The following is a 26,038-nucleotide window of genomic DNA, read 5'->3' as shown; positions in this document are numbered from 1 at the left end:
CCAAAAAATTCCCTGGGAATAATCTACCTTGTTTATGCAAGAATGGAGATCATAGAAACATAAAAATATGTATAATTGTCATAAGATATAGGTCTCGTGACCATTATAAAGACAGTAACAATGAAGTTTTTTTTTGTTTTTTCTCCTACTAAAGAAGAACGTGCTGACCACAAATCAGTGTGGTAAACTTTCACAAAATATGCGCCAACTTCAATAATTGATTTAATGCTCATTTTCCTGAGATTCTCTCTCTCTCCCCAAAAGCACACAAACCAGAGAAGTGTTTTCTCCTAAACTGTAGAGCCATAGATTACCCTAGAAACTCATCTGCAAACTACGTGACACACAGGTTGTGTGTTTGTGAGAGAAATGGAATTATCTTCCATATACACAAAACCAGATGGCATTCTATCACATCAGCTGATGTTTGTGACTATTACTATTATTTCCCATAATTGCCCCTCTGAGATCTGCTCGTCGGCGTTATGCTAAGCACATATAATTACCCAATAAAAGATATGGAGCTGAGCCCATTTAAAAAAGTAATTACAACCAATATGATGGTATATAATGTAACAAGCAAGTCCAAATCATAATGTTAAATACCTTCAGAAGATAGCCAAAAAGGCTTTTTATAGAGATGACTTTTATTAAAGTCAAATGGAATATGTCCATTTTAGTTGTGGCATTCAATCATCTTAGACAACTCTAGAAATATGTTGTGGGGAAAAAAATAGGAAGCAAAACAGGGGCAAAGTAATTCTGCTGAATCACAAGGCATGGTCTTTGCCGTAGGTTCATTGCCAGGAAGAGTCCTTGAGAACACCAGACTTCATTGTGGGGATCTACAAGAAAAGAGCTTTGAAGACAGACCTCCTTCCCCCACTTAGATTTCCCTGTCAAGATATATAAAGGAATTAAAACTAATCAAAAAGCCCAAGTGAGCCGGCTGGTTAACTAGGACAGGCCCAACTTTGAGTTCAGAAAGCTTTCTAATGCTTTCTACCTGCCTATGCAAAGAACAAAGTTTCCAGGATATGTTGACTGCAAAGGAGGCTTGTTCCTAGAGAGAAAGATCATATGGTTGCTGAAATGGCATATCCTGGAAGCTTAGCTTAATGCTGAAAACCATTGTCATGCGTAAGAAATTACCCCATGCCCAGGATACTGAGTTTCTTTTTCTTAAGCTGTTTAATCATCATGAGAAAAGTAGTCAACAGGCATGTGAGGACATGAAGCAGTTAGCCCTTGAGGTTCCCAAGGCTCTTTACAGTCTCACCCCATCTAAAGTTAGCAATCAGTGGATCCTCTTCGCCCCAGCAAGGTGCATATTTCATTGTCTCATATTCCTCTTCTCCCCCACCACATACGTGTTCCTCCCCAACAGATATCTGCTATGATCATTCCTGTTCCACCCAGGCCGCTGCTTTGTCTGGAATGGTCTGTGCCCTCTCACCACCTCTCCAAATCCTTCAAGGCCCAATTCATGTTCCTTTCTTCATGAAATATTCCCCAATGGCACCAGCCAACACCAATATTTTTGCTTCCTGATCAGCCCTCTTTTCTGTCTCACTTATTGTCCAACTAGAGATAGAAAAGGGGACCAAGTGGCTCGCACCTGTAATCCCAGCACTTTGGGAGGCTGAGGTGGGAGGATCACTTGAGGTCAGGAGTTTGAGAACAGCCTGGGCAACATAGTGAGACCTCATCTCCAGAAAAAATTTAAAAACTAGCTAGGCATGGTGGCACGTGCCTGTGGTCCCAGCCACTTGGGAGGCTAAGGTGGGAGGAGCACTTGAGCCCAGGAGGTTGGGGCTGCAGTGAGCCATGATGGCACCACTGCACTACAGCTTGGATGACAAAGGGAGAGTTGTCTCTAAAAAATATGTATATAAAAGAAAGAAAGAAAAGAAAGTAAGAAAGTAAAAGAAAAGGGTTTGATCTTGGGGGTTAAAACCAACTGCTAGTGTGCCTGGAGTAATACCTTCAATATTCCAAAGCTCCTTCTGAGTTGAAAAGTGTCATAGTCTTTAGCAATGACAGTGAGAAGGGTATGGGAGGAGGGAATGGAGCACTATATGTCCAGGATTTGCCAAACCTAGTCTAAACCATTCTTCTTGGTAGTGGTTTATAATGAAACTTAATTTTTTATTCTCTCATATTATTCAAACGTATGCAGTTCCATGTTCTCATGGCCATTCGGATTAACTTTTCAGATTTTAAAGTGATAGACTGCAAAAGTTACAGAGAAAAATGACCATAAAAGATGTCATAGAGAGTTACAACTGGTCATTCTTGAGGGGTCCCTCAAGCTGGCCTTCTATCTTGGCGTTGGTTTGATAAGCTCTCAAAGATTATTTCAAGTGTGCACCCGGGGTGATGGATTTCCTGGTATGTTTTCTCATAAATATATGCATGAATTTATGAATATATATGTGTGTGTGTATATATATATATTTTTTTTAATACAAACACTTTCAGTGTATAGACCAGATTACTAATTAATTTCCAAACGGAGACATCCTTGATCAGAAACTACACTCCCCAGGGCTACTTCTACAGGTTTCTCCTCCTTCTGAATAATGGGTAAGAAGTTGAATGTGTCCAGGAAGTGTCCCAGTGAGCATGAAATCAGAACCTTCCTTCCTTTCTTTCCAGTGGTTAAAAAGTGGGCCTTGATTAAAAACTGCTCTGCCACTTGCTGATGAGCTTGTCCTTAGGCAGCTTCTCAGTTTCACTATGTCTTGGTTTTCCCAGCTGTAGAATGCAAATAGCAATAATACTTGACACAGCATTGTTGTACAAAGTGCTCAGAACAATAAGTAGCACCTGTTAAACACAATGTTCGTTTTTATGATTATATTTTTTTCTAGTAGTTTAGAAATATCATTTCCATGATAATGTAATCGCCTTAATGGCCAAAAAAAAAAAAAAAAAAAAAAGCCCATATTATTATTTTTAAACCCATGCATATTATTCAAAATCCAGGAGTACCAAGAAAGATCTCACCTGAGAAGGCTAATTGTGTAAAACAGTTTTTTCTCTTCCTTTATACACTATACCTGGGAATTAGCTTCACTCCTGAATTAACTTTACTTCTCTATTTTCTTTCTGTTTTACAACAACTCATCACACCATGGATGTAGGTGACTGTGTGTATGTGAATATGGCAAGTGAAACCTCACAACCTCCAGGCTGTTCAGTGAAGCTTTATGCGAATTCATGTCACCTGCACCCCTTCCCCTGCCCACCCAAAGCCTTGAACCCAAGCCTGTGATCCACTCTCAAGTCGGATCCTGCCCTTCGCCAAAGGCAAGGCTGCTGAAGGTGTGGCCTTCTAGATGATTCATCAGGTGGGCGGGCTCGCCCGCCCCTCCCCCTTACCCAGGGGACACGCTGTCCGCGTGAAGGGGTGCCTTTGTGTGAGTGATGTTTCTCAATGATCAAACTAGTGGCGTGAAACCTTTTCCTGAAACACCTGCGTGTAAAAGGTTTTGTTACCTCCCTTTTTTTCTTTTAAATAATAAAGGAATAGCCACACCTACCTTAGTTTCTACTGGATAAAAACGGAATAGTTTTGTTGTTGTTGTTGTTTGTTTTCGTAAGCCTTCAACTCTCAAAAGGCACAGAGTTCCCAGGTGCAAAGAGGTAGCTTAGACCTGTCTGGAGCGGCTCGGGGACAGGAGCCAGCTCCCCTGAGGTCAAGCACCAGAGCAGGCCCCCAGGCCCCGCCCTCGACTACAATTTCTCTTCCTTCCCCTCCCGCTTGCTTTGCGAGCTATTGACTGGCTGCAGCCAGCCGAGGCCCAGGCTGTAGGAATCCGGACTTCCTTTTCTTCCCTCTCCCATTTTTCCTTCTCTCTCCCTCCTCCCACCAACCAAACCCCAAAACCTCTAGGTAGTCCAATATTAAAACCGGTGGAACCAAAGCATTCCCAAAATCAGGAGGAGGGAAAGAAGAAGATGAGGGAGGCAAAAGTAGGAAGAAAAGACGAATGTCAATATTTATTTTCCTGAAGGGGAAAAAAATTCTCTCTGGGCAGGCAGGCCATCCTCCCGGAGAGGGAATCCACAGTTTCCTTAGGTAGTAAGTTCCAGGAATGCTGGATGCAGGTGGTAAAAATACACAGCGTTTCAGTGGGATGATGGGAGATGTTTACAGCCTTCCTGGGAAGATGCCAGAGGGTTTAACAGTCCTGGGATACCTCCCAGCTGCCTGCTGTGGTACTGGATGAGTTTATGCTTCCTTTCCTGCTGGAAAAGGTGAAGCAACCAGTGACTTGTCCAGGGTCACACACCACGCTTGGGACAGAAATAACTCTGACGCCTCTTTCCTGGCTATAACAGCAGACAACATCGCCTGATGAGTGTACTACCATTCCAATCTGAATCATTTAAATTGCTCCTAATTGCAGGCCTGCAGTGCACTGTAACTGCCGTATGACTGTAACTGCTAAGGCAGCCGAGATAGGAATGACTGAAGTTTTGCAAATTCCTGAATATGGAATTAAAAATGCTGGGCGGTGGAGGGGTAGGGCAAAAGTGTTTGAAAACCACTTTGAAGCTGCCGACAGGTATCCTATTTAGAATTGTTTAAAAGATGAATTGGAAATGTCACCTTAAATTTGTCATTTTATTGGAATGAGAGAGACACTTGGTGTTCAAATGGATGCCATTCAAAAAGGCACCTCAGATATTTCTAAGCAATTGAGCTTCACACTCTTCCTTTTTGTGTCTGCTAAATTACTGTCTCATTTTGGTGTTTAAACTTCCCTTTTAACTCCTTTGTGGGCAGATATGGGGAAAGGGGAGGGCCTGGGAAACAACCTGGCAATTGACTTCAGATCTGAACACGGGGCTGGACACGTGCTTTGCTCAGGAAAGAAAGTAAATTCCACCTGGCAAATTGCTCTAACTGATTCATTTGTCCACAAAGAGACGCCACCCACCTGCTTGCAGGTATTCAGGTAAATGACAGGTAGGCGGGGCCTCCGGTTTCAATCCCTAAGGTCTCAGCAATGCTTTATCTGTCGGGGCTTCCGTGATGTCACCCATTTCCTGCTCTGGACCGACCAATGCCGTCCTCCTTCCTCCAGGCACCTGTTCACCAAAGTTGAGGCCGGTCACAACTCCGGCGGCCCAAGGAGCTGCTCGGTTCACCCACAAGGGATGAGCGCTGCCTGCCCGCTGCTGCTTGGAGAGCCCCAGGCAGTCGCTTGAAGAGGTGAGTTGAAACCCTCCATTTTTCTTTCTTGGCATTTAGACCACTGGCCCCTGAGGGCTCTGAACAAGGAATTTGAATGAAAAAATACAAGCTGAATGGCTTGTCTCTAGTGTTTGCCCCAGAGGGAGAAGGTTTTTTGAGAGAGAATAGTAGAGAGATGCCTTTGACATTCTAGTTGCACAATAAACTTCTCCCAGGCCAGATATTTAATCCTTTTTGTTTCTCTGATCATTAATCCAGCCTGTGCTCGTCCTCGTGCTTGATCTGATTAAAACAACAACCACCACCTAAAGAGAAGTAGAGTGAAGGCTTTTGTTTTGAAACTTAGCTCGAAGGTGCAGATCTGTTCACTCTTTTAAGGGGACTAGGAGGCCAGTGCAGACTGGATTCGGAGCTCTTATTTTTACCGTTTTCCCCCCCATATTTTGATCTAAACCTGTGAGGTGTCCCTAGATTTTTTTTTCTTTCCCCCTGAAAACCTATTCCTCAGGGCAAGTTCTGTTGCCCTATTCAGAAGCTGTCTGTTCCAGTTTTCCTTTCTTTCTTCTCTGAAAAAGTCTACCATTTTCTTTGCTCTTTGTTGAGCACCCTTTTAAATACGACTTTGCAGTGTGCATTTAGAATTTGTTTACATTTAGACCTGGACTGGCTGCCTGCTGACCTTTGGTTACAGTAAGGATTAATTCCCTGTTTGCCGCAAGAATGTGACTTCAGGTCTGATTTTTAATTTTTTGGACCTCTTTGGCTTTTTCTGTCTCTTTTTCTTTTAATAGCAAATATACTGAGGAAATTGTTCTGCCATGACCTGACTTTTAAAGTAATTTTACCTCTAGGATCCATTTTTGTTTTCTTAATCCTGATCACACAGCCTGTACTACTTCTGTTCTTGACAGCCCAATAGTCAAACTCTTTACCCAATATTATTGTCAGAGAAAGGAAACCATTTTTAAGCCCAACTCCCTGCTGGGATGAGCTGGAAAAATTGGAAGAAGAAATAAATCTGTGAGATGCTTCATTCTAGATTCCATCATCAGCTGTTTTTCTGAGATTTAAGTTAGCAGATATGTTTGCAAGGGAATAATCTGTTAGGAATTATGGTCCTATTCATCCACCCAGAAATACAAAGTGCACGTAAATTCTCCAAAGGTATGAATTGAAACAAGCTGAGATCATTTTTGCCTTAGACAGACAGACGTTTTTCACCACTAAGAATCTGCCCAGTTCTTGTTGCCGATTTCTGTCTTACTGTTTGGAGGCCCGTATTGTTCTTTCTTAACTGACCTTTGTTTATTATTTTCCCCAAGCTTGTGAGTTTAGGGGGTGGGGTTTGGCTACCACTTGTCTCTTACTAAGGTTCTCACTTGATTCAAAGCTAGGACCTTCTGGATAAAAGTACATCTAAACCTCTCCTCAAGATTACATTGTCTCTCGTTTACCATGGTTGATTAGTGCTTTTCATAGTAGTTAATTTACGACTAAATAAATCATTTCATCACTGTATGTCAGCATGTCTGAGTATTAAAGGAGCAAAGCTGTAGACACTGTACCCACAGGGAGAAGAAAGGAAAGAAGTGACAAAGACTGAAATTCAGAGTCAGATTGTCTAGAATGCAGTTGGTCTATTGGGTAATTTACACACAAGTTCTATCCAGAGTTCCTGTGGTAACTCCACCCATTGTTCAAGTGGACATAGGCCTGATGGAAAAATGTACAATCTCCTTCATTTATATCCTTGAGCAAGTTACTTCTCTGACTTTCAGTTTCTTCATCGGTAAGATGGGAGATAATAATCCCCATGATCTAACGTGGTTGTAAGAAGTAAATGAGGTAGCTAATGTATGTTAGCATCCAGCAACCGATGCCTGGTGCTAACTGGTGCCAAACTGAGGCTAGGTTCTTCCCTTGGAAGGAATTTTCCTAGGTAGCTTGGAGGACAGAGTCTGACACTATCAAGATAAAGATCTTATGTGGTTGCAATTGTAGGAACCTTGATAGTTCTTGTTATTGTAATTAATTGTAGGTAATTAACTTCAATGTTAACAGTTTGGAAAAAGAAAACAGGAGGAGAATGCTTAAACGATGTCATTAAACAAGGTGGGCAGATTTGTCTCTACTAGCCTCCCAGGCAAAGCTTTTAGGAGTTGCTGGCCGGCTGTGATTTCTTCCTTTTCCCACCCTAAGGCTCTCATCCTGCCACAGACCCACAAAATGTGATTCTCCACATTCTTCCATCGCCTTTTGGGGGAAATGTCCTGTTGTCATTGCTGTAATCTGACTTGGCAGAGAGTTCTTTTTGCTGTCAGTCGTGCTATCTCCAGGGCAGACCAGGCGTTTGGTCTCCTCCAGTCTCACAGATAAACCCCCTTCTCCCTAGCCAGAGTGAGGGTTCATGCCGAGCCACTGGCAGGAGGAAGCCCCTGGTTTGGAGCCTGCATTGTACCATAGAAGGGAGGTTCATGACCCATTGGATGTGATTGGTCTTGTCATGGAATACCCTGTGCCCTTGGATGACCTTGAGTCATTGCATATAAGCAGTTGTGTGCCCAGAGCCCTGGTCACTTCTCTGGGTCTTGCCCTTCAGAGATACCACAAGTTTTCATCATTCAAGAGTAAAGGATTAGTGGATTGAGGTCAGCTTGCCTACAGAACCCTAAGGGAGAACCCCAACCTCCCTGCATGTCAGTTTCCTTAGCGACATTTTTCCCCAAAGGATGCTAAAATGGTGTACTTCACAGGCCCCCTCAGTCCTTACTACTGAAGCAAGGTGGGCTGCATGCCTAGGTGGGTAGGTCAGACTGACTGGGGGGACTGGGTAGTGCCTCACTAGAAAATATCAATCTTATTCATTCCATTCTAGGTGGGGCAATGCTACTGCTTTAGAATAGTGGTCTTGTCTCCGGCACGAGGCTGCCTACCTCGGTTTTCAAAACCCAGATCTACCATGTGCTACCTCTGTGACCCGGGACAGATTCTTTAACGTGCTTTCATCAGCTGTGTAATAGGGTTATCATGAAGATGAAATGGGTTGAAATGTGTAAAGTGCTTGGAATGGTGCCTGCCACAGTGTTAGTTGTTACTAGTATTATTTTCTTGAAAGGAAGGCATAGTTGATAGTATCAGACAGGTCTGTGTATCAGACCCAGTTCTACCATGTAGTTGCTAGCCTAAATAAGTTCCTTAATATTTCTTTGCTTTGGTTTCATCATCTGGGAAATGAAATACTTCCCAGACTCAGTGCTGTTGGGAGGAATAATTGAAATAATTACATGGAAAGTGCCTGGTATATTGTAAATGTTCAGTGAGTGTTAACTATTGTTACATTATTTTAAACATTGTTATATTGCTTACAGTTAGACATCTTAGATCATGCTACTATCTGGATGTAATAATGATGGAAATGGTAGTACGCTGAGGGCCAAAGACTGAGCAAAAAAGATTTCCCGAAAGGCTCCCAAAGACAGAGGAGGAAATCCTGTTCACAAAGATTGTGTTGTTTCTCTTGGAGTTCCAGGGTAGAGTGGCTGGCAGTGGAAATGCCTTGTCTTTCATAAACCTGTGGGGAGTGGGCTTCTGTGATGTAAGTAAACAGTGGGTCTTCCTGGAGCAGTGATTTCCTGGCTTCACCTGTCACTGTCTCCTTGTCTCCATGACCTTGGCTAAGACTTCCTTTCTATATTTGAATTCCTCACTTAAAGTGAAGAAAATAGGGTCTGGTGGGATCTTGACTACTTTTTTTTTCCTTTCACCCTGTTGACCAGGATACGATCTTGACTACTCGAAATGCCATCTGTAAGATGCTGGCAAGGTGAGGACAGATAAGAGGTGCTCTAAAGTGTGTCCTCCTCATTGCCTCAGTATTCATGGACTTCCCAGTAGCATATAACTACTCCTGATATTTATGTGCTGACATTACATAGACTCCCTTTTATGTGGTTGGCAAATTTGTTGTCCTCTGACAATGCCTCCAAAGTATCAAAGGCTTTTCAAAACTATTTGGAAGGAAGACTGTGTCACTGTTCCTGGGTTAATAGGATTTAATCATCAACTATCCCCAAAGAATAGGGTTGACATGAAAACCATAAAAAACCATAAAATGTGGAAAACTACACGGAGCTGAAATCAGGAACAGAAAATGTTGGTTGTCTCCTGTAAACTTTATAGGTTTACCATTTCCTCCATTTTGTTCTGTGTGACATAAGGACACCAGAGTGACCTATTTGGTTAGTTACACAGATACACACTTCAGATCAGTAAGAGGAAGAACTTTGTATGAATTAGAGTTGTCCGAAAATGTAGTAGGTTGCCTTTTGGGATACTGAGTTTCTTGTCACTAAAGGTGATCATTTTTTTTAGCATATTTAGTGCACGGTGTATGTTTGCTGGATGAGTGAATGAATTAATAAATGAATGACAAAGAGGATTTGCGTTTTTCAGCTGCACATACACTCATCTGTAAAGTGAAGATTACCTTAATGATCTCGAATAGGCTTATTTTAGATTAAATGAAAAAACAAGTTGAATACCCAGCACAATATCTTGCATATTGCAAACTACTCATTAAATAGTAATAATCATTATTTTTTATTTTATATTCTAAAAAGAATTTCTGCCTCAGGTGGAAGGTAGACAAGATGATCCACCAATTTGAGATTTCCAGTTTTTACAGTCATCTGTTTAGTCTTGTTCTCTTCGCCTCTGGCCTTCTTCATCTACCCATCTGAAAGAACTTCTCTCTGCTCTAGAAAGCCAAGTTCCTTGACATGGTAAGTTGACTAGTACACTTCTAACAGTGGGAGTAAGTTCTATCCCAATTAACCAGGGACATTTTTGGTAACATCACTAATTTGTGACTTGGAATGTGTGGACTTAGACTCCACCATTTTTTTCAAGTGACTCTTATTTGCTTCTTGTGTTTGATGCATTTGTCACAGGCACACAAAAGACTTCACCGGCAGCAGAGTTGAAACTCTCCAAGAATTTTCTTTAATAGCCTCTTGGCACAACAGCACATGCATGATGGGGAAGTCTAAATATGTCATTGCTATCTGCTGAGATGATTTGCATAATTTGTTTATGACTGCTTTTGACAGTCACGTGGCCTTTTCTGAATAGAGCGCGGCATGTTTAGGCTCCTGCATACTCGCATTAATACATGAGTCACCGTATGTTTTCAGACTCCTCATTAAATGTGATTGTCAGACTTATATTATGTCTTCCACAACAGACACACACTCAGTCATTCTATCTATGGCCTTTTTTTTTCCCCTTGAGACCCTTTGCAAATTTATCTAACAGTCATCTCTGAAGGCGTCTGTGTTCTAACTTATTAATGGATTAAAGGGAAATTAATACATTTTCTACTAGGGTAGAATTGCTAAATATGTAGCAATCTAAGTGGCTGCCATCTCCAAATATTTTTCCCTATTTCTGAGCCCTATAGAGAAGTGTTGGAAAGGATCATTGGGAGTGTTCACCACATTCCTGCAGGAATACCCCTGGAAATATGTAGCTGCCATAACAAATCCCCATAAACTTGGCAGCTTAAAACAACTCCCATTTATTCTCTCACAGTTCTGGAGGCTGGAAGTTTGAAATCAAGGTAACAGCAGGGCCACACTTCTCTGAAGGCTCCAGGAGAGGGTCTTCCCTGTTCTCTTTCAGTTTCTGGTGGCTCTAGACTTTCCTTGGCTTATGAGTGCATCATTCCAATCTCTGCCTCTGTCCTCACATCAGCTTCTCCTCTGTGTTTGTGTCTTCTCCTCCTGTCTTATAAGTGTCTAAGGACATCTGTCATTGGATTTAGAACCCACTCAGATAATCCAGGATGATCTCATCTCAAGATCCTAAACCTCATGACATCTTCTTAGATCGTTTTCCTGTAAGGTCATAGTCACAGGTTCTGGGGTTAAGACATGGATATATCTTTTGCCAGGACCATCATTCTACCCACTGTATCCCCAGCTGACAACCATATACACAAGCTCTTCCAACTACTTGTGGAGAGATTTCTTGTCCACTTGTAGGCTGAAATACTGAGCAAAGTACAGGCAAGGAGAGTCAGAATTGGCAGCCATTACCACTACCTTCATTTATTTCTATGTTCATGCCACAGTAATGAGTGTTTTGTACTCTAAAGGCCTACTGAGTTCTTCCAGTCAATAGTGTGATATATCTAATAAGACAAGCCAGTAAAAACCATCATAGATTGCATTAGTAGACACATAGTAGTAACACAGGCTAAGGAAGTGATCACTCCAGGGAATCCCGAGTCCACCAAACCAAAACAGAACAACTTCACTTCCAGGTCCATGTTTTCAAAGGGATCTTAACAAACTATAAGGTATCCTAGGTAGATCTTTTACCACCACCCGGACTACCCAGGAAGACAGTGGGAAGAACCAAAGACAAAGAGAAAAACAAGGGAGAAACCACCAATGCCGTCTTTAATTTGGGGATGTGTGTGTCATATTTTGAGGAGGCAAATGTGATATATGTTACACTTAAAGGCAGAAAAAGGCCAAAGGTCAAAGTAATGTGGGAAGCATTCAGCTATTTGAAAACCTGACCAGTTCTCCATCAGTGGAAGTGTTTCAAGTAGAAGCTGGTAGGTCCTGTAGGGATCTTGAAAAGAGGATTTTTCTACTTGGTGGAAATCTAAGTTCCTTTCCCAACCAAAATCCTATGACTTCTAAAGAAATCATTTTAAAACCTCACATAGAGGTCGTCATGTGGGTCACATCAAGAGATCACTACTCTTCTTTGATTGACACATTTGCTCAGGTTCTTCTCACCTGGATTACTTCCCACTTGTCCAGATCCCATTTATCATTCGTGATCCTTCCCAAGGACCATCTATCCCATTAACTTTCCTTGATTATTCTGGGCCACACACACTCTCTCTTGTCTCTCCTCCAAAATTTGTCCATGGCTTCTGTCTTGGGGCATTATACATTGCCATTTATTGTATATTCTCTTGCAGTGTTTTCACATTTTTTCCTATGGATAAACCCTATTTTCATAATTAGACTTAAATGTATTGGAGATGAAATGGAATTCCCTATGGGAACTCCCACAGGGTTTAAGGCCAATCCCAGGCATGGACTAGGCAAATCCATGACCCCTGTAGAATTGAAACACAGCAGGAAAATGTTGAGAATTCAAATATCTTCCTAATCTTGTCCTTCCCTCTATAAAACTTGGTTATCTATTAAACACACACACATACACACACATAAACACTTTTTGAAATTCTTTTTCAGCTTTGGATGAAAGAATGATAGTTTGCTTCTTTTCCATACCCCTCTGATATCGGCTCTTCCTGGGATCCTTGGTGATCAGAGGGAACCAATCTGAATCAATGCAAAAATACTCTGCCTTCATTTGTTGTTGTTGTTGTTGTTTGCAGGGGGTCAGTTCTATTTCATCATGTTTATGGACTAGGAAATGGAAGGACATCTTTTCTGTTACAGAGTTTTTACAAACAAACCCAAGTATGACACCCCAGGGGAAAGGTGGTAAAATCTGATCAAGAGAAGGAACACTCTTCTCTAACCTGCTTATGAAAGGCATTCCCTGACTTCTAAAACTTGTGTCTAATTGGCTAGCCACTTGGGAGTCTTTTCGCTTAACCACTTCCCTTGTTTTTCCCACATTCTGAACATCTATGTCCTCCCTTATTGACTCCAGATGTGTTACATGGTCTCCCTTTAGTTCAATTCTCCTGTAATTTCTTGACATGTTTCTGACCTCTTTAAAGACCATTTAAAAGGGTTTTTTTTTCCTGCGTTTGTGGGTGTTTGCGGTACTACACAGGCTAATGTCATTCACAGATTCATTAATGAGTGGCTTAGTCCTTCTTTGAGATCACTGATTTAGAAGTTAAGCAGAAGCGGAGCTAACCACGACCTTGGCAGCAGCCTGTAAGCACCTGCCTCCCCACTCTCTCCTCTGCAGTGTACCTGCCCCCCATCATGCACACACAGACACATCACCTCCCCACTTCCAACCCAGTTTCTTAGTTTGAAGATAATTTTTATTCCATGTGTGACCATTTTTATCCAGGTCATTAATGCTCCTAATTCTTCTCTATTACATAAGAGTCTGTAAGCTAAGGAATAGCCCACAGAACACTGCCCATTCTCTGTGTATGTTCATTTAAAATTGGCATTTATAAAAATGATTGATGTCACATTATTGATACTGTCAAGTCTTACTAAATTCATCTAAAATTTAAAATGTAATTGTACATTTATTTTGTTTAATACAGAAAGAGAGACTTTGCCCTAACTTTGGCAATTATTTTCCCCCCAGTAACCTGATTTAGGAGTTACAGCTAGGGCTAGGGCAGTAGTTAGGCAAACATGCATGCTGGGTGAATTATTTTAGAAAGAGAGATGAGGCCACCATTTGAAGAAATGGCAGGTGCCGGTCCATTTGGTTCCTCTGTGGGTATATTTCTGCTCTTCATGGTCCAGGATGGCATTTCTGACTGTGATTGTGATTTTTGCACTGGGCTGTCACCCCAGTGACCAGTTGGAAACTAAGCAACCATTCTGCCACATGGAGCTTCATCCGAATTTTAAAGCATCATCAACAATAATAATAATAAAAACAAAAACCATAAGCTAATTTTCTTGAAGCTAAAAGTAACCTTGGAAATCATCTGATATAGAGTTAGCCTTTGTGTGTTCGAAACATGCTGTAAAACAAGAGGGTTGGCTGAAGGGAGTAAAAGATTTTGAACAACTTTTAAATGAGCAAAAATTGCAAAGCAAACATGAATACAGTAGGGCAGAGCTTCACACCGTTTGTAAAATGTCACATTCCATGTAGTGTCCTTGCTGGAGAGAACTCTTTATTACTTGACTGGCTCGCTTATGTATTCATGAAACAAAGCTCTTACAGGATCCAGTCATTTTGTGATCTTTTGTGAGACCTGGCTCTTTCTCTTTGTTGAAGCAAGTCATTTCTCTTGCATTGTGAACCTTTCAGCAAACTGTTCACCTGTGTGTGACACCTGTCAAGTGTAACAATCGGCTGAAGCAACAATCAATTCTGACCTTGGGTGAAGTTTAGCGGCACACCTGGAAAGAGTTTGTAATTCTACTGTTTTGTCGTTGTAACTGGCTGGCCACCAGGTCAAGTAAAAGGAAAATATCAAGACCAAAAAGGTAGTTGGTAGCAGAGCTGCATCCAAACCACAGTTTTGATATTCTACTCTCCCTACTTAGGTTTTTAAAATAACAGTGACAAGGTCATAATTAAGGTGAGGCAAGTGAGACACTCACCTTCAGGTGCAAAATTTAAGGTGCCAGGAAAATTCAGTAATCCTAATGTGAATGAAATATTTAAAACAATGCAAAACGAATGCAAAAAAATCCATGATGAACAAAAGATCAAAATGTATTCGAATAAAGACAAGATCAATAAGCTAAAGTTATTTAGAAATTATTTAAGATCATCACTGAGTTAAAGGAAGTGATCAAACATTTCCTCAATCAAAAACAAGATGAGTGACATGGTTTGGCTGCATCCCCACCCAAATCTCATCCTGATTTGTAGCTCCCATGATCCCCACATGTTGTGTGAGGGATGCAATGGGAGGTAATTGAATCATGGGGGTGGGTTTTTCCCATGCTATTATTGTGACAGTGAATAAGTCTCATGAGATATGTTGGTTTTATAAAGGGCAGTTCCCTTGTACATGTTCTCTTGCCTGCCACCATGTAAGACATGATTTTGCTCCTCCTTCACCTTCCACCATGATTGTGAGGCCTCCTCAGCCATGTGGAACTATTAGTCCATTAAACCTCTTTTTCTATATAAATTACCCAGTCTTGGGTATTTCTTCATAGCAGTATGAAAATGGACTAATATCGTGAGCAAAGAGGAAGGTTTTTGAAAACATTGATGAGTGTGTTTCCTTTAAAGCCAGGAAAGCAAAACTATTTCTAAAATTGTTTGGAAAATAAATAAAATATTTAAACTTAAATTGATGTTTTAAGTTTTGATATACCTACTCTTCATGTTTTCCACATTTTTCAACTTCCTTAATGATTTTTTAAAAAATAGCCATTGAAAAATAAACAAAAATGTACATATCAGGACATACATTTTTCCTTTGGCCTCTGCAACATGGCTTAGCGCAGCACTAGATCTGTTACTTAGGAATGTATTCAGTGGATTTCTCTGCATATGCTATGGCAAAGTAGGAATTTTTCATGAGCAAGATTATTCAGCAGATACCCCTCCCTGGATAAGGGGACAGCTGTTATGGTCCCGGGTGACCAGTGTAACTCTTTGATACTTTCCTTTTTCAAGTACTTGTGCATCTTTTGGGGTTGGGGTGGGGGCACGGAGCACCCGGAGCTGCAGGCTTCGTTTCCTCCCACTGCCTCTCCATCAGTCGCTTGTGGCCTGTCACTGTTTTAACTTTTTCATTTATTGTGAATTTCAGTGGAAATTCTTTAGTATTTGTACTTCTGGGTAGGAAAAATTATGTCCGATTTATCATTTGTTTAAATGGTTTTCATTTCCCTTTTCTTGTGTTATTTACTATGTCGGTAAAGTTTGGAATGAGATTTATCAGAGTAAAGGAATGTTTACAAACAAATAAGAGAGCCCCACATTCCCCAGATAGCAATGGTTCTAAGGATTGGATATACATTGTGAGTTCCAGTACCAAACTGTTTAGCCACTGAAGACTATCTTCTGTTTATATAAATCCACCTAATGCCACTACATATTTTTGCATTTTCTAAGCTGCATTCATAGCCATTGCTTTTGTTTTTAAAAGCTTCTACATTTCTACCTTTTTACTCTTAAGATATATACCTCCTCCACCACCTCTAAGAATTGTTTTCTCCAGGCCTCAGGGCAGTGTCTCCTGCTCTGCCCACTCGAGTAACAGCAGTAGTGTGTGCTGTTGCTACAAGAAGGTGGATGCAGTCTCAGGCTGTCTGGCAGTCACATCAAGGGAACAGATTCCCTCACTTCACTCTGGCCTGGAGTTTTGGAGTTCATTCTACCCGTACATTGTAGGAGAGACACTGATCAATTGGGCAGCTTGCAGAAGAGATTTGAATGTGGAAGAAATATTGACTGAACCTGAGGCTACTCACCCGGGGGGAGAACATGAGATCTGTCTTCAAATAATTAAAGGACTTAAAAAGTTAGACATATTCTAAGGAGCTCCTAGTAACAGTGGCACTTGTGGAAAAAGGGCAGGTGAGGTATAGGAAAGGAAAATTTTGCTCATTATGTGGACTTTTTCCTCTAAAATCAAAGCTATCCAAAGGCAGAATCATTTATTTTATAAAGTAATAAAGGCCTTTCTCATCTGTCAGCCTTCCTTTTGACTCAGAGTCTGTGGCTACAGTGTTTCATCTTTGACAAGGTTGAAGTGCCAATGCAGGACACACCACCATGCGACTATAAAGAAGGATTCTTTTTCATAATACGGAATCCTCCTCCTATTACTAGAAAACTGACTCAGGCAACAATTTCAGAGATGCTTTAGGGTCAAATCTTGTCCTTTCAATGGGAAGAACATGTAAAATTATCAGTGCCACATGCCAAATGTTATATTTATCCAACTGTCTTTCTAGTGGAGTGTGTGGTTTATTCTGGCAACTATATCTTATAACCATTTTCTATACAGCCGGGGTACGTTGAAAGGAGAATTAGCAGGACAATAGCACACCAAGGATCCCGTTGTTCTGATGAGTTACTTGATGCAGAAATGTTTCCACTTCCAAACAGGCTGTATTCCAAAGGCTGTTCTTAAATCTGTCTAGTGCGATGATAGTAGACATATGATCTTGAACGACCCTCTTGGTTACGGGCAGCACCGACTGGCTTTTGCTCTGGTATGTGTCTTTGTTGTCATCCAGGAAGTTCAAAATTTGAGAATTAGGCAGAGAAGCTTCTATACAGGTTTTAGGCTAGTCAATAAAATGGTAGGAAAGGAAGCAGGGATTAGGAGCAAAGAGAGAAGGGGCTTTTTATTTTTCTGGGTGCTTTTCAGCACTAGATTGGTGGTTTTGGCTACATATATCTCTAAAAGTCACCTCTGGTTTCTGTCCCATTCCAGATCAGAAGGAAGAAGGAAAGGGTGATTCCTAAGGCACAACAGGGTTATACCAAAAAAGTGTAAGATTTCCACCCTACCCATGATACACGTACGTAAGGAGGGAATCAATCCGTTCCACTACTCTTTCTTACTCTAAACTGCCAAAACACCGTATCACAGCTCTGTCTACTTACTTCATCCAGGGCCAGAGATGCTGATGGCTGATACATTCAGTAAATTTACATGGACACAAAGCTGACAGGCCCTCTCTCTTACTTTTGGTGGGAGAAACTAGTTTACCTTTTAAGGCTTAATGAGTTTTGATAATTTCTTCTCCATTCACCAGCAAGGCTCTGATATGTCTGAAAACATGATACATCAAACATGTTTATAAGCTATACACTGCAAATAAGAACTACCAGGGAGCTATTAATCATATTTTTTAAGTCTACCTGGTTCTTTCCCTTAGAGCCAAAACTGCTTGTTCAGTCAATTATCTCATAATCTGTTTCTATTCATGTAGGCTTTATTTAGTCTAAAATAAAGTCAGAAAATATTTACAGCAGTGTTTACATTAACATTATATTAAGAATTTGGTTTATCCACATGGGTAAGTGCCAGGGAATTCAAATTGCTCTCAGAAAGAAAAAGAAAGGAAGGGAAAAGATAAAAGAAAATTGGAGTTGGAGCTAAATCTGCCATTTTTGCTTACCCCTCCATTCATTCTGCTTCAGCACTCAGTGAAATCAAGGGATCTTTTTCTTCAGAGATCTTTGACATATCTACAGTCCTGGACCCCATAATGATGTTTTAGTCGATGACAGACTCCACATATGATGGTGATCCCATAAGATTAAAATACTGTTTTTACTGTACCTTTTCTATGTTTAGATATATAAATACTTACCATTGTGTTACAGTTGCCTACAGTATTCGGTATAGTTACATACTGTACAGATTTGCAGTAACAGCCATAGACTACACATTTATATGATGTATAGTCAGCTATACCATGAAGGTGTGTGCAAATACACTCTCTGATGTTCACCCAAGGACCGAATCACCTAACAATGCACCTCTCAGAACATACCACCATCATTAAGCGACACATGATTCTACTTGCAATGGAGCCTGAAGAGATTTAAAGCCTTCTAATTTCCTGGGTGTCTTGTATTTAATGAGTTACATTATTGGGATTCTGACTAGCCATAATCAAGAAAGATGCTGGGAGACAAAGTAGGGAAGTAGGAGCAGAAACTTGGAGTCGGACAGCCCCTGCCCATTTTGTTTCTTTTTTTGGTGTGATTGACAAATTATTTACCCTCCGCATTTCAGTTTCCTCATCTGTTAAAAACATAACAAAACAAAACAAACAAAAAACTAACTAACTAAAACTGTGGACATTTGTGAGGATTGAAGAACGTAATATACTGTAATATAAGGCCCCTAGCACAGTGCCTGGCACATGGTAAATGTTCAAAGAACTGTTAGATGAAAAAAGGATTTTCCCCAAACATCTAATCATCAAAAACAAAACAAAACATAAAAACCCCACTTGATTAGCACAGAATCATAGAACTCTATTTCTAGAAGGGACTGTTGCACACGATCTAGTCTGGCAGTTTGCAAGTTTTTTTAAAAGCCAGTATTCTTTGAACAGAATATTAAGAGGAACCTGATGCATTAAGGAAATAATGGCAGGCTGGGTGTGGTGGCTCATGTCTGTAACCCTAGAACTTTGTGAGGCCAAGATGGGAGGATTGCTTGAGGCCAGGAGTTCAAGACCAGCCTGGTCAACATAGTGAGACCCCATTTAAAAATAATAATAATAATAATGGCAGAGCTGGAGGAGTAGGCAAAGCTCCCCCTTGGTTTCCTCATATCTCCATTCCCTTGGAAGATCTGGAAGCATCTGATGACTTCTACAGCACAGTTTGAAAAACGAAAATCTGGTCCAATGACACTATTTCACCAATAAGGGAATGGCCCAGAAACATGAAGTTGTATTTTCAGTGGTATGACCACACTGCAGCCCGAATTTATCTTCCCCTACAGCATCATGAGAAAGAATAACCAAGACCGTAGCATGTGGGACTATATGGCCAAACACTACAGAGAAGCTTTAAAAGACCTAGAGCTTTAGTTCATCCTGTGTGCGCCTTGTTTTCCTCTATAGATGGTAGATGATAATCTTTCGCATGGCCCATTTCCATTTTCATGTTTGTTTTTCAACTGTTTCTGGTGTCACTTAAAGTATATCCTGTGAGATTCCAGTACTTTCTAACAGCCTTGAGGACAATTAGCAGCTGCATAGATTTCCTTGAAACAACTTCGCCCCCTCCTGTACCCTCTTTTTTTGCCTTCTGTGGTCCTATCGATGCTAAATAAAATGCTACAATTTCTAAATGTTTTTATATTAAGGGCATTTACCAGCAACCTCTTCACTAGAGTGTCCTCTCAGGCATTCTGCAGTACAGAAATGTAAACAACAAAGCTGACTCAATGAAAGCCTGAAGTCAATGTATTTTCTTTTTGAGATAAGTCTATGTTTGTACAAACAACCTCTGACTTTATTTGGAAAAGAAAAGAGATATAATACAGTTTATGACTGCTGGGCTCTTTCCAAATGTGGCTAATTTCCTGTTAGGTTATTCACGTGTCTTTATGTTCTTGTGGAAAGCATAAGGTCTTTTACTTTTGGAAAAGAGGAAAGTTGAGTTGGGGCTAAGGGAAGAGGCAAGTTTCTTTTTCAAAAAAAATTTTTATTATTTATTTTATAATATTTCTCCTCCCCTCAGCCCCACTAGAATGTCAGCTCTGTGAGGTCAGGGATTTAAGGCAGAAGAATGAAAATGCCCAACCTAAAATACAAGATCTACAAAAGCACCTGGATGAAGAGCCTGCCTCATGGGAAGGGCAGGACTGTCCTGGGAAGAATCAGCTGCACTTTGGCACCTTCTGAGGTGCCTGTCCAAGCCTGACCTGAATGGGACTGGTCATGTGAGGGGTCAGTCCTGCAGGCCACACTCACACTTCTTCTCCAGATCTGCCATCTCCTTTAGGACCAGGGCCATGCTGTACCACAGCTCCTGGAACTTGGCTATGGGGACCTCGAAGCGGTCTATGGGGAAGCAGTCTACGGGGACCTCGAAACGGTATGCTAACCCATCTGAAAGCTTCAGCTGCATCAGGACGCTCAGCTGCAGGGAGTGAGCCAGGGCACTGGTGGAGATTGTCACATCCACCCACCACTGAAAGTCAGCAACATGGGGCAGCCAGGCCCCTGGCTGCTGGGCCACAGAATAAAGGATGGGTCGCTGGCTCCCAAATACGATGCTGGCCAAGTCCCCGACCAGGTCTTGGGGGATGCAGAGCTCCTGGAGCTGGTCCCTGAAGGTGTTGGGCTTCAGGCTGGTGGAGCGCAGATGGAGGGCCTGCTGGAGCAGCGTGTGCATGCCTGCCAGCAGGACACCCAGCCACTCCTCTGGCAGGTTGGCGGTGACCCCAAGACACTGCACAGCCTCTCGGCAGTCCTCCCCTTGCAGGCTGCTGACCACAAACTTCAGCAATTTTCTGAACGTGCTCCTGTTTAGGTCCCCTAGTAGCTGGGCCATTGCTGCCACCTCTGGAGGAAGCTGGGCCCCCAAGAAACCCACTTGGCCACTGTGACTATCACCAGGATGATGCAGGTACAGAGCTGCAGCCCCCACAGCAGACACTGCTGCTGCTTCCTCCTTGATTAGCCAGCCCAGGGGGTCGGTCCCAGATGCACATACCTGGTGCCAACGATCCCCAGTCGATGCAGCCAAAAGCGGGCCTGGTCCCGAGGCGAGATTCTTAATCACCATGAAAGTTGACCCAGGGCTCTAGTTTGCACTGGGCTCCTACTTGTGTGCGTCTCCATGTCACCTCTGGAATGGGGACTCCCTGAGGGCAGAAGCATATCCTTTAAGTCTCTCTCAAAGGTCTGCATATCCAACTCACAACCTAGCTCAGAGCTGGTGCTTGAAAACTATTTATTGACTGTTCACCCAGGAGACTTCCTAGATGCAAAGCAAGCATGTTGAAAAACTTGATTATTGTTGACTCCTATCTACGTTAAAGGAAAATATGTATTGCAATAGTATTCTACTGTTTAAAAGAAATATCTAGGCTGGGCATGGGGTCTCACACCTGTAAACCCAGCACTTTGGGAGGCCAAGGCATGTGGATCTCTTGAGGCCAGGAGTTCAAGACCAGCCTGGTCAACATGGCGAAACCCTGTCTCTACTAAAATACAAAAATTAGCCAGGCATGGTGGCATGCGCCTGTAATCCCAGCTACTCGGGAGGCTGAGGCAGGAGAATCACTTGAATCTGGGAGGCAGCGGTTGCAGTGAGCAGAGATCGTGCCACTGCGCTCTAGCCTGGGCAACAGAGCAAGAGTCCATCTGAAAAAAAAAAAGAAAGAAATATCTAATGGAATAAAAGAATCCTATTAGAACAAAGCTTAAAGGCACCTTATAGGAGCTCTAGCTTTCAGTTTCTGAGCTAACAGAGCTAGACCAGAGACAATGAATTCAGTAACAAATACATGTAAGAATTATTGAGTGCCTAGTATGTAGTAAATGCAAATCTAAGAGCTTTATGTATCATATCTCATTTCATCCCCACAAGAGTTCTATGAAGTAGCCTGTGATTATCTCCATTTTACAGATGTGAAAACAGAGTCTGAAATCACTGGCCCGTAGTGGTGGGATTTGAACCCAGACAATGTGTCCAGAGCCCACTTAGCCACTAATGACCAACTGAGTAAAATGCGTACAGGAGACAACAGTGCATTTATCATAGTGAAAATATGAAAGGCTCAACGACACTATTTCCTCTCAGATGACTTAGTTGAAAGCTGTGATCTCCTACATTTTCTGAGTTTGGGAGAAAGATGGGGAAGAAAGATAAGAGCCATCACAGTATTAACTGTTTTGTTTTTTTTTTTTTCTTGTCCTGATCTGACAAGAATTTTATAAATCACTGATCTATTTAATTTTCTTAACAAATTACATTTTTTGGAGTTACTTTAGGCATTTCCCAGATACTTTCCAAATGATTCTTACCACACCAATGTGAGGATGTTAAAGGTGAACATTATTCCTACTGGCATGTGTGGAAAAACAGAGGCACGAGGAGGCCATGGGGCTTGCCCAAGGTCCTGTCAGTTACTCCAGAGTGGACATTAAACCATGGCTTTCTGAATCGTAGCTCAATTCGCCATGCACTGGCAGCACTGTCTCATGTCTACCATAAGCATAAGTCTTTCATGTGCTGGGAGGCAAAAGTGAGCCTTCTTGTTCTCTTTTAGGTGTGTGGATGGCTCCTAGATCTCGACTTGCTCCTGAGGAAATACTGTGTGACTGAGTTTCCTGTTATACTGCTCTCCAATCGACCATGAACCAGCCAGAGTCTGCCAATGACCCTGAAGCCCTGTGTGCCGTGTGCGGCCAAGCCCACTCCTTGGAGGAAAACCACTTCTACAGCTACCCGGAGGATGTGGATGATGACCTCATCTGCCACATCTGCCTGCAGGCTTTGCTGGACCCCCTGGACACTCCATGTGGACACACCTACTGCACCCTCTGCCTCACCAACTTCCTGGTGGAGAAGGACTTCTGCCCCATGGACCGCAAGTCTCTGGTTCTGCAGCACTGCAAGAAGTCCAGCATCCTGGTCAACAAACTCCTCAACAAGCTGCTGGTGACCTGCCCATTTAGGGAGCACTGCGCCCAGGTATTGCAGCGCTGCGACCTCGAGCATCACTTTCAAACCAGGTAGGTCCCTCACCAGTGAGCTGGGAAGCCCCGCCCCCAAGAGGGACAGCTGGACCCCTCCACCCCCCAGTCTCCTGAGGGGTTGCAACCAACAAAATGATCCATTCAAAACACAAAAACACATAGGTGTTTATGGTCGTGGTTCAGTGTGAGGAAATAGCATTTGGTGGAGTTGTGTTGTGTGTGTGTGTTTATGGGATTTTTTTTAAATTGTAATAAAATGTAACATAAAGTTTACCATTTTTAACCACTATGAGTATACAGTTCAGTGGTATTAAGTACTTTCATGTATTGTGCAACTATCACTACCATCCATCTCTAGAAATTTTTCATCTTCCGTAATGGAAACTCCATATTCATTAAACACAAACTCCCCATTCCACCTTCCCCCAGTCCCTGGCAGCCACCATTCCACTTTTTGTCTTCATGAATATGCTCTAAGTGCTTCATATCAGTGACATCATATGGTATTTGTCTTTTTGCGACCAGCTCATCTCATGTGTGTATGTTGTGAAATGTGAAATATGCCAGAGAGGGCATATGAGCAGCTTTCTCTGAGGCTCATGGGTCCCAGAAGTATTTCCTGATAGGCGCTGCTTGCTTTTTCACTTACGGAAAAAAAGGTGCCCCAGTTTGACCCTTGATTATTAGAATTTCCTCTATATTGGAATTGACAAGGCACAACTGTCCTTTGAGAAGGTGTGAGGTGTTCTCAATTAAGTTTTAAAAGGAGAAATTTAGGAAATTTTTGTCCTCCAAGCAATTTGTTCTGCTAACTTTGTGGCCAAGTTGCTAAGTTGTGCATGCACGCACACACCCACCCACACACCGCACCCACACTGGTGGCAGAATTCTGGTGTGATTGCCGCTGCTGATGGCTAACATCACCTGTTCCATCTGGCTGCCTCTTATTTTGTCCACTTACATTGTCATGTCCCTGGGTATGAGAACATTTAAAGTGCTTAATAAAGGGTGAACGATCATACCACAATTATTTTGTAACAGGAAATTTGGAAGCTGGTGTTTATCCTGGTTCCTGTCTTGACAAGGGCAGGAGGCAGGTGCAGGTATTTTTTTTTTTAAAGGTTACATACCTTAGGTCATGAATCTGAGTCTTTGTCTTTTGGGACTTGCATGTATTCTCTAACATGGAAGTTTGCATCAAAAGCAATGGCCTGGGTGTAGTGCTTAGCATGTGTTTTCCATACTCATTATGTCAGTGAATTCATTTTTCTCCCCAAGATGTTGAGCCAGATGCTTCTACCTCAGGTTTTTGGGTTGCAGCTGTTATTGCTGGTGTTTAAACTAGGATGCCCTACCTCCCTCATTCCCCAGAAGTAGATGTGGTTGAAGGAGGAATAGGTAGGGTAGTCTATTTGTGACCTTTGCTGAAAGTTTTGCCTAGGTATGAGAGACGTTGGTGGGAAAGAAGTAGGTCTGGAGTCAAAGGCGAGGTAGATGCCAACAGGAGTTGGCACAGAGCCATGTTCAAGAGTGGGGCCACACTGGGCAGGGGGATGAGGGGAACAAGGAGGAGAAAGAAGCCAGTAGAGCTCCCTCCACCCTCACCATGGCCCCGTGTTCCTGGTATGTTGCAGCTATACATTTGTGCTGGGGAGCTGTGTTCATTTCTTGTTGCTGCTGTAACAAATCACAAACTTAGAGACTTAAAACAAACCAGATTACTGGGTGCACTGGCTCACACCTGTAATCCTAGCACTTTGAGAGGCTGAGGCAGGAGGATCACTTGAGTCCAGGATCTTGAGACCAGCCTGGAAAACATAGCAAGACCCCATCTCTATAAAAAATTTAAAGATTAGACCTGGTGATGTGTGCCTGCAGGTTTAGTGATTCAGGAGGCTAAGGTGGGAGGATTGCTTGAGCCTGGGAGTTGAGGTTGAAGTGAGCTGTGATGCGCCACTGCACTCCAGCCTAAGTGACAAAGAGAGACTGTCTCAAAAAAAGAAAAAACAAATTTGTTATCATACAGTTTTGAGGGTCAGAAGTCTAACATACGTCTCGGTGGACTAACATTGAGGTGTCAGCAGGGTAGCATTCCTGTTGGCTTCAGGGCAGAATCCCTTTCCTTGCCTCTTCCAGCTTCTAGTGCTGCCTGTCTTCCTTGGCTCATGGCCCCTTCTTCCATCTTCAGAGCCAGCCGCATAGCATCTTCCAGGCTCTTTCTGGCTTCTGCTTCCATCCTCACATCTCCTTCTGTGACTCTGAGCCTCCTGCCTCCCTCCTATAAGAACTCATGTGATTACCTTGGGCCCACCTGGATAATCCAAGATGGCTCCTTCATCTCAAGATTCTTAATTTATGTGGGGCATGGAGGCTCACACCTGTAATCCCAGCACTTTGGGAGGTGGAGGCGGGCAGATCACTTGAGATCAGGAGTTTGAGACCAATTTGGCTAACATAGTGAAACCCTGTCTCTACTAAAAATATAAAAATTAGCTGGGCATGGTGGCCTAAGCCTACAATCCCAGCTACTTGGGAGGCTGAGGCATGAGAATCACTTGAACCCGGGAGGCAGAGGCTGCCGTAAGCCAAGATTGCACCACTGCACTCCAGCCTGGGCAACAGAGCAAGACTCCATCTCAAAAAAAAAAAAAAAAAGATTCTTAATTACATCTGCAAAGTCCCTTTTGCCATATGAAGTGATATACTCAGAGGTTCTGAAGATTAGGAGATGGACATCTTTGGGGAATAATTATTCTGCCCACCCCAGGAGTAAAAGTGGGGAGACAGAAGACAGTATTGGAGGCATCCTCTGGGGAGAAAGTCAAAATCCAGCCACTCCTCCTCATTCCCTCATCCAGGACTGTTTTGGGGCTGAGAGTGCTTCTAAAAATAGGGAGAAGATGGATCTGAGGGTTAGGCCAGAAGGGAGGTGGGGAAGGGGAAGGGCTAGGAGGAGACTGTCGGAAATCTGTGAGGT

General features: G+C 42.4%; 2 protein-coding genes across 5 annotated transcripts in view; one reads left to right on the top strand and one right to left on the bottom strand.

The window, feature by feature from the left end:
* Positions 1–26,038, top strand: part of LNX1 (ligand of numb-protein X 1) — a 205,951-nt gene that overhangs the window by 58,234 nt on the left and 121,679 nt on the right. For 2 of the 4 annotated variants that reach the window (XM_021939136.2, XM_021939139.1), the window contains exons 2-3: positions 5,097–5,224; positions 22,632–23,097. In XM_021939136.2, the coding sequence (XP_021794828.1) occupies positions 22,718–23,097 (380 nt within the window). In that variant the 5' untranslated portion in view covers positions 5,097–5,224; positions 22,632–22,717. Of the gene's footprint in view, positions 1–5,096; positions 5,225–9,890; positions 9,988–22,631; positions 23,098–26,038 lie in introns of those variants that run through there. The other 2 variants (XM_017958817.3, XM_021939137.1) reach the window with 2 other exon arrangements.
* LOC103884457 (COMM domain-containing protein 5) lies at positions 20,303–21,142 on the bottom strand. The gene is made up of 2 exons (XM_031664823.1): positions 20,441–21,142; positions 20,303–20,404 (listed from the first exon to the last, which is right to left on the bottom strand). The coding sequence occupies exons 1-2, from the start codon at positions 21,140–21,142 to the stop codon at positions 20,303–20,305; spliced, it is 804 nt and encodes a 267-aa protein (XP_031520683.1).

This window comes from Papio anubis, chromosome 3, assembly GCF_008728515.1.
Source record: "Papio anubis isolate 15944 chromosome 3, Panubis1.0, whole genome shotgun sequence".
In the NCBI taxonomy this organism is placed as follows: Eukaryota; Metazoa; Chordata; class Mammalia; order Primates; family Cercopithecidae; genus Papio; species Papio anubis.
Note: the sequence above shows the minus strand (reverse complement) of the source record. Positions and strands in the feature narration are given on the sequence as shown.